Genomic DNA, 13,691 nt, shown 5'->3' on the forward strand with positions numbered 1-13,691 from the left:
AAATTGCATCCTGTGCAGGAGGTGGAACAGGATTATTTCTCTATGCTAGTCAAGGGCATATGTTGTTCAATGAAGAAAGCAGGAGGAAGAAGAGGAGGAGAGAAGACCTTTTGAATCTGTGTAACACCAGTGCAGATGGCTTCATATCACTCAGCCCTGGCTTTCTACCTTAACATTCGGATGATAAAAATCAGCCTGATAGGAGTGTTATGGAAATTAGCTAAAATTATATTAATTAATAAACATAAAATATATGAAGAAAATACAGAGACGGGCATGAACAAATATTCAAAAAAATATGTTTCCTAGAAGGTTTTCTCTAGGGTAAGAGCCCTCTTTTGGGCAGCTCTTTCAGTGTTTCCCTCTTTGTCTCAATCAAGAGATCTTCTGCAAAATTACGTATTTTTTCTTGTCATTGATCCATCCTCATTCTGTTCCGCAATCATTATTGTAACTGTGTGAGATGGAGATTGTATCTATAATTGTATCTGTATTTCATTTGTTAATGTTTTTGTTACTGTTTTTTCCCTCTGGATGTCGTTAGCATATAAAGACATCCTTAAATAATTATTTTGGGAAACTGTGTTATTTTCTACCTTGTGATGAATCCTGGGCTAGACAGTTTGAGACGATGCAATCAATTATTCTAAGAGATAAAACACTGTCTTTGGGTAACTTAACTAAAGTCATTTATAACAACCTTAGTGGCTGCTAAGTACTATTTAATGTTCTTAGAGTCTAAGCGTTTTCAGTTCATTTTTCATTTTCCTTCACATTTTTATTTGCTTTCACAAGTGACATTATTAATTTTCTTTTAGGTTATTAAATTAAGGTATGCTTTATAAAATTTTTCAAAGAAAAACTAATCCCATCCCCTGAGATAATCAGTGGGAATAGCTTGAATCATTCACTTCCGTAACTTCCTTTGTGTTTATACAAAAATGCACAAATATATTTAGGCTTTTGTTTTACTTAGTAAGATGTGATGGGCATTCCCTCTAGAGCAGTAGACAATGGTTAGCTCGTCTAAAAGCTGCCTACTTTCCCCAACAGGTTACATAATGTTTTATTCCACCTTCCCTATATTTTTGGACGTTCAGTTTTTTTCTCTCCTTGTTATATCCCTTGCTTTATTGTGCAGATATCCTAGGTACTGTCAAAACAAAACAAAAACAAACAAACAAAAAAGCCAGGATGGATTCCTCAAGCGGGGTTGCCTGTTGGTAGGCAGTATCCTAGTCACGACTTCACTAGTCTGTGTTTGTGCCTATTTTCGCTATTTCAGCCTTGTCAGTACCCACTTCACTTTTCTTAATTTTTGAGTTTTGGTGTAAAAGAAAGTACTCTATTTTTGCTTTAAAATGTATTTCCTTGATAATTATTTTAGATTTACCATGTTTTCATATACTTACTGTTGGTGTGAATAGGCTTTGGCTCTTCTTCTATTTGTCTTTTTCCTTTACCACTTTTGGGTGCTCTCAGTGTGTTGGGGACAGCAGTTCTTATGGGTTATATATTTTGCATATGTAAAAGTTATAATTTGACCATATCTTTCTATTAACATATTGTTACATTTTTACATAATCTGTCAGCTTATTTATTGTTGTGTTTTCTGTCTTTCCTAAGAATGTCTCTTACCCAAAGTTAAACAAATATTTACATATCTTTTGGCACTATTATTATATTTAGAGACTTATTTATTGAAAACAGTTGCGCTGATTGTGTTTATAAAGACAGTCAAAATGTGGTAACATTTTTATATATTACATTTTGTGTCACTCTTGTTCCCCCACCACTAAGTTCATATGATTTTCTTCAAAAATATTCCCAAACTTTCTTCTCCTAACATAGTCTGTCCTCAAAATCCTGTCCTTCTTTCTGGTACCACTAGCACAAATCCTTTTTCTCTTGTGCCTCAGGGAAACCTTTATAAACTATATAGGTTGACCAAATTACTAGTGATTAATAAAATCAGCAGCAAAGAGTACATTTATGCAGAGAACGTTCTCTACCAAAAGCATCATTGTTCTGTTTCGTAAATGCATGTATGTGGGAGGCTGTATACTTAGCCATTAAATAACAAAGATTGAACTGCCTGGGTTTGAGTTCTAGCTCTACCTCTTATTATAATCTAGGGCAAACTACTTAACTTCACTTGCAGTAATTTTTATTTGAACTGAATAGCTCAAACTGTGCTTTCTGTGTGCCAGGCATTTTCCAAGTGCTTCACATATAGTAACTCCTAATCCTCACAAGCACTCTAAATTATCCTCATTTTATACATGGAGACATGAGGTTCAGAAAGCTTAAATAATCTGCACAACCTAGGGAGTAGGGGGAAGGGCAGTTGTAATCATAAGTGCCTAATAAATGTTTCTTTCCTCATTCTTCTTTTCTACTCCCCTCTAGCCCTTCCTTTCCTCTCCTGGCTTTTCTCTTTGTACCATTTTCCACCTCCTCCTATCTCTTCTTCCCCCACTTCACCCTGTCCCCTCTCTTCACCCTTCTTTCCTTTTCTCCTTGTTCCTCCTACTCCTCTTCTCTCCTTTTCAGCCCCTGCCTCATTTCCTCCTTCTTCCCTTCTTTCTCCTTCTCTACCTCATCATCTTATTATATCATTTTCAGTGTCAGTGTCCTTCATCCTTTGGGGTGTACCATGATCAATCAGAGACAGATCCTGCTTCAGAGTCCTTACCATCTATTAGAAGCTAGAAGACATAGAACTTGCTTAAAATGAAATGGAAAGTAAGAAATTTTAGTGCCATTTAAGTTTTAAGGAACAATAGTGTCTTTCCTGGGGGCAAAACAAAACAAAACAAAACAAATAGCTTTATGGAGGGACAGTCTCCTTCAATGGTATCAGGAAAGGCCCTGTAAAGGCAGTAGTTATAACTACTATAACTACTATATAACTTCTATCTACTCCACTGTATTTAGAATATTTCCTAAATTTATCAGCCTCCCTCTTGATTATTACATGTGATGGATCTTAAGTTCACTAATTGATCTCAGTACTTTTTACACTCTTATTTTGTAATGAATGAGTGACCAGTATGGTAAGAGTTAAAATGAAAATGTTAAAGGAGTCTGATTGGGCCATTTGTGGAGAGTTTGGGACACCTTTCAGTACTAACAAGTCAGTTCTCATAGATTGAGGATAGCAAAGAAAAGATAGATCGGTGTGCCTGAGTCGACAGTAGGTAGAAACATGGTCAGTGGCTACAAAAATCCATATACCCCTAGTCAGTTGCTGTGTGTAATCAGTCCCCAAAGAGTTCTGAAAATAATCTGCTTGTGTAAACTGTCATGTATATCATAACATAGCTCTTCTACATCTGTGAAGTGTCATCCTCAGTAAGTACCTCTTCAGAATGCCCAGGCACCATGGCAACAAGCATCTCAGGAAAAGTGAGATGGGCTTTTAATTGCAGCGTCAAAAAGTACATTTCAGCAAATTTCAAAAACGAGTGCATTATATGACGAAAAATTATAATTATTTTAGTCATCTCAGCATGAATGCCAGGTGTATTTTTGGCATGGGCCTTCTTAGAAATAAGCATCCTGATTCAATTTGAAAGCATACATGTTACATTGGAGAAAATTATATTAAAAATTAACAGAAGTTAGGTATCTACTACCTATATAAGTTTGTGTTCCTATTAATATTTTCCACTAAAATATAAGTGAATTTGCATGAATGCTTTCTTTCATTATTCACAGTGTAAGATATAGGGAGACCTCGTTGTCTTTAGGATGAATTGTCCCTAAGGGGATAGATGCTCAGTTGCCTGTGTATATCAGCTTTTATTTTTCACTTTTATTTATTGACAAAATCAATATGCTATTTGGAAACTGCCAAATTGGTTCTAGAGATCTGAGAGACTAAAATTTGGAGAGCAACATAAAGTCGGTCTTCCCAGGATGTTGCTTGAACCAGACCCAGAGTCCTAATTTTAAATGGTTGCTTTACTTGGTGAAATAGATTGGACATTGGCTTTACGGATAAAATGTCCTTGACGTCTTGGATCTCAGTTCTTCAGAAAGGATAAAGAGGATATTAGAAGGGTAATTTCTTTTATTCCTTCCAGCCCTAATATTCTGTGATTCATCTGAGTATTAATTTGCATGCAGTTATATGGTGATGGGTGGAAACATTTAAAGAAACTTTGAAAATGAATGAATTCATACAACAAGAAAAAATAGAAAAAACTTAATAGTCTGTTTTTGGTCCTATCAGGGGTAAGATATAAATTATTTACCTTAATAGGTATGAAATAAAATTAAAAGTAATAGATACAGTATACAGGGAAGTTTCCAGGAAGAAAACTTATGGGAAGATGTTGAAACGAGATGTGATTTAAACACCTAAGTACTCACATTTACTTTCCAGTTCTACTTTTTTCTGACATTAGCTGTAGTCTTTTGCATATAGTGTTCAGAGAATATTTGTGGAAGGAATTAACTAGTAAAAAATAGTTGGGCCTAGCTCATCTGAGCTAAGGAGTTTATATGGTAGAGATCTTTGTGGTAACACAAAGAAGAGGTGGCCCAACACAGATATCAGTTAGATTAGGTTTGACCTCAGAAATAATATTTCCAATTGAGTCAAGAACCTTACAAAAAGAAATGTGCTAAAGGACAAGGTTAGTATTTTTTCCCCCACATTTTGTCTGTATTAATTTTCTTCTGAACTCACACATCAGATTTTCTGAGAGAGATGTGTCATGACATTAGTCCCCTTTGCCCTAGTTTGTTACCCCTTGGCCCAAGCAGTGAGAGCCAGGTCCGTTGTCCTCTGCTGGTAGTTGCACACCCATAGGTGAAGGATAAGGCATTATGTTTTTATTTTTTATTTTTCTTATTACTAAGTAGAATATATAGCTGTGTGTCTCCCCTCTTGAAAGGGTCTCCTTAGAAATTTTCTGGACCTGAATCCTAAGCCCTTTGGTATATTAATAAAATGTCTCCGGGAGCCAGATAACACCCCCCATGTTTTATATATTATGACGTAGAGTTTTCTCCAAGTTGTGGGGCTTCACCTTTTTTGACATGTAATACCAAGAAATATAACACCCCAGTCTTCTTTAGCTAGGGACCTAGTTCATCAGATAACAATTTGGCCCTCTTGAGAAGACCTAAGAAGTTTTAGTATTTTGAATCAAAGCAATTAACTAGATAAATGGTTACAGTTTTAATTCTCATGGCATGTGAAGGGTGGAATATTTTTATAGGAAGTGAAAGCAACCGTTCCCTTCTTTGTATCATATACCTTTCTGAGGCTCAGCAGGCTAAGGGTTTCTGCATACTACTGAGAAATCCAGGGATGTTTTATTTCTCTACAATTAGGTGTTTTAAGTGAGAAGAAACTCTACCAGGTCATGTAAATATTTTATGTAAAAATAGCAAATGATGGCTTATGTATAATAGATGGAGTAAGGTATGCTTTCTAAAATGACTTAAAACTATAGCAGGGAAAAAAGTAAAGGCAGTAGTAATATTATTAGAAACAACCACATCTGGGAATCTCTCTCTATATTTAATAACCTTGACTCTTGTAGTATTTCAGACTGAACTAAAAGATTCCTGTTTCTAGACATATGTCGATAGAATATTTGGAAAATGTCCTAGAACTGACTCTTGCTTGGCACAGAATTTCAAAGAATCCTCATGATCGTTTGTTCTATTCCTATCTGTTGAAATTTCTGAACTTGTGTGAGGTACAATAATGTAAAACCTTATATATGTACAAGGTAATATGCAAAGATGAGTATTTCTGTCAGGATTTTTTAAACCAATTATCTTTAATTTTTATCTGTTTGTTGAAAAAGATAAGTATTCTCTGACATTGTGACTCAGGTGATGAATTGGTTGGATACCTGTTGTTTGCCTTAGTCATTGAAACCAGGAGTATATGGTATAACATCCTATTCTCTCTAAAAATAGTTTCTGTGTTTTTGGTTTTGTTCTGAGTATATTACTTTTCTCTTTGATCCTTATAATCACAGTTTTATTTTTTATTTTTTAAATTAGAGATGGAGTCTTGCTCTGTCACCCAGCCTGGAGTTATGCTGTCATGGATTACTATATCCTCGAACTCCTGGGCTCAGGTGATCCTCCCTGTGTAGCGTCCCAAGTAGCTGAGACTACAGGTGTGCACCATCATGCCCAGCTCATTTTTTAATTGTTTTGTAGAGATAGAGTCTTGCCATGGTGCCCAGGCTGGTCTTGAACTCCTGGCCTCAAGCAGTCCTCCTGCTTCAACTTCTCAGTGTTGGGATTACAGTTGCAAGCCACAACACTTAGCCACAGTTTTAAAGTTTCAAAAATAAATAGAAATAACTAGTTGACTTACTTGACTTACTATTTCTTTCAGCTTTTTGCCTGAATTCATCAGTGGAGACTTTGATTCTATTAGGCCTGATGTCAGAGAATACTACGCTACTAAGGTAAATTGTAAATACTTTTTTGTTCAAGATCTTTCTCATATGGTTGCTTTTTCTATGTTGTTTCCAATTTTCACGGTGTATAGGAAGACGTTGATAAACTCATTGGTTGGTTACCTTTCATAGTTTTTTTATTTTAGCAATTGTAATATACATTCAAAATGGGAACCTACACTTTTTCACCACGGGTTTGCCGCCAGAACACAGGTGTCATGAAGACTACATCTAAAAGCCAAAATGAGAAAGGACAGGACTCATGTCAGCATTATCATCATTGGACATGTAGATTTGGGCAAGTCCACCACTACTGACCATCTGATCTACAAATGCAGTGGCATCGACAAAAGAACCATTGAAAAATTTGAGAAGGAGGCTGCTGAGACGGGAAAGGGCTCCTTCAAGTATGCCTGGGTCTTGGATAAACTGAAAGCTGAGCGTGAACGTCATATCACCATTGATACCTCCTTGTGGAAATCTGAGACCAGCAATACTACGTGACTATCATTGACGCCCCAGGATGCAGACACTTCATCAAAAACATGATTACAGGGACATCTCAGGCTGACCGTGCTGTCCTGATTGTTGCTGCTGGTGTTGGTGAATTTCAAGCTGGTATCTCCCAGAATGGGCAGACCCGAGAGCATGCCCTTCTGGCTTACACACTGGGGGTGACACAACTCATTGCTGGTATTAACAAAATGGATTGCACTGAGCCACCCCACAGCCAGAAGAGATACGAGGAAATCGTTAAGGAAGTCAGCACTTACATTAAGAAAACTGGCTACAACCCTGACACAGTAGCATTTGTGCCCAATTCTAGTTGGAATGGTGACAACGTGCTGGAGCCAAGTGCTAACACTACTTGGTTCAGGGGATGGAAAGTCACCGGTAAGGATGGCAATGCCAGTGGAACCACACTGCTTGAGGTTGTGGATCACATCCTGCCACCACCTTGTCCGACTGACAAGCCCCTTCGCCTGCCCCTCCAAGATGTCTACAAAATTGATGGTATTAGTACTGTTCCGGTTGGCCAAGTGGGGACTGGCATTCTCAAACCTGGTATGGTGGTCACCTTTGCTCCAGTCAACGTTAAAACTGAAGTAAAATCTGTCAAAATGCACTATGAAGCTTTGAGTGAAGCTCTTCTGGGGACAGTGTGGGCTTCAATGTCAAGAATGTGTGTGTCAAGGATGTTTGTTGTGACAGCGTTGCTGGTGACAGCAAAAATGACCCACCAGTGGAAGCAGCTGGCTTCATTACTCTGGTGATTATCCGGAACCATCCAGGCCAAATCAGTGCTGGCTATGCCCCTGTACTGGATTGCCCCACGGCTCACATTGCATGCAAGTTTGCTGAGCTGAAGGAAAAGATTGGTCGCCGTTCTGGTAAAAAGTTGGGAGATGGCCCTAAATTCTTGAAGTCTGGTGATGCTGCCATCGTTGATATGGTTCCTGGCAAGCCCATGTGTGTTGAGAGCTTCTCAGACCATCCACCTCTGGGTTGCTTTGCTGTTCGTGCTATGAGACAGACAGTTGCGCTATGAGACAGACAGTTGCCATGAGTGTCATCAAAGCAGTGGACAAGAAGGCTTCAGGAACTGGCAAGGTCACCAAGTCTCCCCAGAAATCTCAGAAGGCTAAATGAATGTTATCCCTAATACTTCCCACCCAGCTCTTAATCAGTGGTGGAAGAACGGTCTCAGAACTGTTTGTTTCTATTGGCCATTTAAGTTTAGTAGTAAAAGACTGGTTAATGACAACAATGCATCATAAAACCTTCAGAAGCAAAGGAGAATGTTTTGTGGACCACGTTGGTTTTCTTTTTTGTGTGTGGCAGTTTTAAGTTACTAATTTTTAAAATCAGTACTTTTTAATGGAAACAACTTGACCAAAAAATTGTCACAGAATTTTGAGATCCATTAAAAAAGTTTAATGAGGAAAAAAAATTGGAAACTTACAAAATGACAAGGTGGAACACAATCTTGGGGAAATTTTATTACCGTTATGTAAAAATTAATCCTTTAAACATATATATTTAAAAAGAGCTTATAATTTATATATGCTCATTTAATAATACACAACTGTTGCCTATATTCTCATTATTATATATTTCTTATGGATCATTTTAACTTCATTTAATGAATGTATCTTACTTGATTTAACCAATTCCCAATTAATGTACATTTCAGGTGTACATTTTTTGATTTTGTAAGCTCTGCTAAAATCATCTTTGTAAATGAATTTTTGTAAAAATGCATAATTGTGTACTCACTGGAATTTAGGACTAACAGTTTTTCTTTAACATTTAGTTTTCTTGAAATTATTATTACTCTGTTTTGAATAAAACTATTCGCTACAACTTGAGATTGTTAATAACCTACATCTTTTGAAAAGGTGTTAATTTTCTTATTATTATGCAAATCTTTCAAAGATCCTTGCCACTTAAGAACATATAAATGAGCTAATTGGGAATGATATGTCACGTGGGAGTGTATTAAAGTAACTGGTAATTCAAGGTCTCAGTGGTTTTGGAAGACAGTGAAGAGTTTTTCAAATAAAAATTATAGCATTAGTAATTCTAGCCACAGACCATCATTTGTGTTTAATTCTAAACTGGCATTAGCAACGTATGTATTTTTTTAAAAAGAAACATCAAATATTGAAATCACAAAACTTTAAATTCTTCATGAGGCTTGCGGGGAGATTAGATAATTCATGAAGAAGAGAAGGAACCTTTCTCAGAAAGGAAGGAGGGAAGAGAAAAAGGTAGGAAAATGAAGAGAAAAAAAAGGAAACATGATTCTAGATGGAAACACAAAGGTGCTTTGCTTATAAGGTATAGCCTGTGATGATATGGAAATTCTGGGGCTGGTGGTGAATGCAGGTCTCTGCACATCCCATCTGCCCACCAGCTGATCAGACTTTCCCTCAGCAAATGAAGACCGTTCCCAAGTTAGTGTTTGATATTCATGCTCAATTACTTTAACATTGGCATGTTCCCGTTCATTCCCCACAGTCTCCCTTCTCATTAACTCCATACCTCAACCTCGTTGGGATGGAAAAGTCAGAGCCTTGCTTGCAATGCAGAGTTTTACAAATGCATAGATATTAATCATATTTTCAGCAGCAGAAGAAACAGTGAGAGAGGCAGAGACAAGCATACTCAAAAAACAAGTTGAAGATCTGGTCAGGTGTGACTCCTCTCCCCCTTCTTTAATGCTGCTGGCTTGCCACAATCAGAAGTGCCAGCCTGATCACACCTATCCAAGATAAGAAAATAGAGGAAGCCAGCCTTTTTATATCTTAGGCAGTAAAATGAGGGTCAAGGATAGAGGAAATTTTTGAGTTAATGCCCCTTGATGAATTTCTCTTATATGTCCTGCTTCACTTTATTTTAACCTTAAAAACTAAGTTATATTTGTTGAGGTTTAGTTTTTAAAGTAAGATTTAGCTGAATCTTCTAATTCTTGAACTGCCTAGTTCTAGGTCGATACAGTATAATCCACTTTCTTCATGTATCAGTGTTGAACTCACTGCTTTGAACTTTTAGGCTAAGTTCCTAGAGGGCACAGATGATGTCTTTTATATAGTTGATGTGCCCTGTAGAGCACATGGTGAGTGTTTGGCTGTAGTTTTAATAATGATGATAATTACAACAAGTTAATGCAACATTACACACGATTCATATAAGCCATTATCTCCAACTTAAACAGCCTTTACACTGCTCTTTCACAATTGAAAGGCGGTTATCTTCATTTTCAAATACACCCCCTCCCGACCTGGTCTGGGTTTGCAATGAAGGTGAAACTGGGAATCTAGTAAAGTGAAGAAATTTAAAATACCAAAACGTTGTTAAAATCAAAAAGTGGATTGTGTAGCCAACATTTCTTCATACAAAGTGTTGAGCCCGGCAACTGGTGTACAGTCCTGAATGTATAAAGTCCTCGTTTTCAGGTAGCTGTAACATCTTGGTGCTTTCCCTTTTGCCTGTTTGTCTTAGTTCCTCTCTGCCTGGTTCACTACTGTTAACTCAGAATGAGGAATATCTCTTACTGATTTTCCTCTTGATATTTTATTTTTCATTTTTCTGGGTCAGTCAGTGCTTCTTTGATTCAAAGCTAAAATCACCTACTTCAGTCTATCTGTTATGCATATCTCCATGCTAATTTTCTGAGAACGTTAGAAGAAACTATGCTATCTTATCAAACTCCTGATATTCTTTCATTATTGTATTCTGTTGGGTCTTCAATGGATTTAGGAAAGGGAGTTTTAAACATGTTTCCTTAATATTTAGGGGGTTAAGGAAATACTTGCAGGATTTAGCTAATACCTTAAAAAATTACAGAATAACAAGGGTTTGCCATAAATGTAGGTTTATAGGATAGGAGTTAAAATATGTAAATATAATAAAAATATGAAATACAGTTACAGCCAACCCTTGGTATCCAATGATTCATCCAGCAGTGTATGGGGAACCTTGGGATATGCAGGGCCTGTAAAGGGACTTAAGCATCCTCAGACTTTGATGTTCTCTAGAGTCCTGGAGCCAATCTCCTGTGGCTATGAAGGGCCTGCTGTAATTTAAAATAGAAGAAATTAAACAACATTCCTTATCCCAATTTTTTGATGAGGGAACTGAGGCCCAGAAAGCTAAGCAACTTCAGCAAAATGGTAGAGCTAGTGAGAGACAGCTTTAGGATCAATGCCCATGTTTTCTATAAAGAGAATGTTGTTAGAACTGGGACTGGGTCACTGCTACTGCTTCTCAACAGGTAACACCTTTGACCTATTGGGTAAGACAGTTGTTCCTTGCACTGGATATGTAGCACCCCTGGGAATGAATGCCACTGTCACTGTCAATGTGATAACAGTCAACGACATAATCAAATACTTTACATTATGTTTCCAGTATGTCCCTCTAAACCTTTGATTTTGAGGCAGCAAGGGTAAAGGTGTGATAGTTGGACCAGACCATGAAAGATCAAAACCTTATAAACTGATAAATTATTAAATTACCTGTTAATAAAAACTACCTATAAGATATTGGATTGAGCCAAGATAGAACACTGAAGAATCAGAGTGATTTGGTAATATGAAATTAGCAAGGGTATAGGCAGATTTTTAGTATGTTTTTCTTTGTGTTATCAATGAGCATTTTGCCATTCCAGAAAGTGTTACTGTCAACACAAGGCCATGTTCTAGACGGTGTGATGAAAACAACCCTAGTCATAAGTCACGAATAGGACTCTAGGTCCAAGTTCTGATTTTATCTTCTTGTTAATCCTTCCAAGTCTTAGAAGAACATAGCATCAAGAATGTTGCAAGAAGGTGCCCAAAGATTCATTATACTGTATTTATGAAGGCAAGCTTGATTAAGGAAAGCATTGAACCCATGTATATATGGTGAGTGAGGCTAGCAGAAAGGGTGAGTCGATGCTGAACCACAGATTTTCTGTTACAGAGATAATAAGATAATTCCAGGTCCCCTGGTAATTCTAGCGCTATAAACTGGAGGAATGGAGAAAGAAACGTAGGCAGATTTTTGTCTCCTGTCTTCCATTGTATCTTTTTCCCTCTTGGGAAAGATAAGGGTTTTTTAAAACAAATTGCATGAATTATTGAAGAATATATCTTATTAAGACAATATTTTGTATAGTATTTTCGCATCGTCATTGAATACTTGCATGGCCATACCCAAATTTTTGAAGAGTGCTCTCGGTGAGCAGGGGTAGCGTATCTAATCTTTAAAAACCAATGCTCCCTTTTATAAATAGAAAATGCTATAAATGTTAGATGCAGTAGCAGAAAATGTCTCATCATTTTACATTTCATCATAATGGCTATTGCCTGTATAAATGTGTTTCAGTTACATTGTAAGGAATTGGGGATTTGGGTTTAAATATAACTTTCTCAGTCAAAATAATTGGAAATTGTCACCTGGTTGGCATTTGAATAGAATGTCTGATTTTTCATAAATGGGCTACTGAGGGTAAGCAGAAAGTGCTTATATTTTCATTCCAGTTTAAACCCATTGACTCTCAAATAGTGGGGAGGGCAGGTTATTGGGTGGAGGGTACATTCAAGTGTGAATGTCAAATGACTATTACTTAATCTTGGCTGTTAGCAGTGTGCATTTTAGTTTTTAGGCTTTTATAAGTAGAAAAGTGATTGTTTTCTTGAACTAAGTGCAAATTACATTTGTGTTGTTAATTTACACATATGAAAATCTTACCACCACACGTGAACCTAAATCATGGTGTTATATCCCCAACTTTCTCATGTGTTTCTAGTAATGATCTAATAATGGCATACAGGTAGAGTTCTCTGGAAATTCTAAAGCACTATTTTAATATAAGCTGGTAGTATTTTATTTTACTTCCTAAAATTGTTTGCTTAAGACCTTTTTAATATTTTATTATTTCTCAGTAACATTGCTTTTTAAAAATATTTTCAAACACTTCATCTTTGTAAGTGCATAATTTATGAATGTAGATGTAATTCATAATCAGAATTGCTCGGGATATCCTTTTGAATTTGATCAAGCCTCAGGTTTGGTTCTATTTCTATTTCACAGAATCTCCAGTTAAAAACATCTGCATTGATCCACCTAATCTCATGAATCTTACTATTTTCTACTGTTAACTACGTCTCTTTTTCAGTTCTTCTCAGCCACATGCCAACAACTTTTAGATGAAAAATTAATTAGAGAAAATGACAAACTGGACTGTTAGAAATTGTGAAGTTAATAAGTTTGACTATTAGGCCAAACAGAGGAAACTATACAAAATATATAAAGCTCAACTCCATTTTTTGATATATTTCCTTAAAAAATATAAACAAAATGAAACAAAGCCTGGAGTGTAATAAATTTTTAGGCTTAAGCATGAAGTCTAATTAACATATGCTAAGATATAAAGGCTTTGCTAAGGGAATTATAGACAGGCAGTTTCCCTTGACAACTGACAGGTTCTTCACTTTATATTCCTTAGACTGGCTGTCTAACCCTTATTAGCATCTCACCAAGGGAATGATGAGACTGCCAGGGGAACATTATGTGAAACTATCTCTTGAATATACCTTAATTCTTATGCTTGCCTCAATCATAGTCCTTTCAAATTGACTTTATTGCCATCTATGTTTTTTGAAGCTTGTTTTGTTTGAATTTGTTTAACATACTGAAGGCTCTTAGAAAGGGCGAGACTTTGCCCTTTACATTGAAGAGCTCCCAGTGAGACACACAGGAGGACCT

At 36.6% G+C, this 13,691-nt stretch overlaps 1 protein-coding gene and 1 pseudogene across 2 annotated transcripts in view; both read left to right on the top strand.

The window, feature by feature from the left end:
- The window catches only part of TPK1 (thiamin pyrophosphokinase 1), a 384,318-nt gene that overhangs the window by 183,194 nt on the left and 187,433 nt on the right, over positions 1–13,691 (top strand). For both annotated transcript variants that reach the window (XM_033192495.1, XM_033192496.1), the window contains one exon: positions 6,374–6,446. In XM_033192495.1, coding sequence (XP_033048386.1) covers positions 6,374–6,446 — 73 coding nt within the window. The remainder of the gene's footprint in view (positions 1–6,373; positions 6,447–13,691) is intronic.
- Positions 6,637–8,369, top strand: LOC117072388 (annotated as a pseudogene).

The sequence above is a fragment of the Trachypithecus francoisi genome, unplaced genomic scaffold (assembly GCF_009764315.1).
Source record: "Trachypithecus francoisi isolate TF-2019V2 unplaced genomic scaffold, Tfra_2.0 Lachesis_group4, whole genome shotgun sequence".
NCBI classification, from domain to species: Eukaryota; Metazoa; Chordata; class Mammalia; order Primates; family Cercopithecidae; genus Trachypithecus; species Trachypithecus francoisi.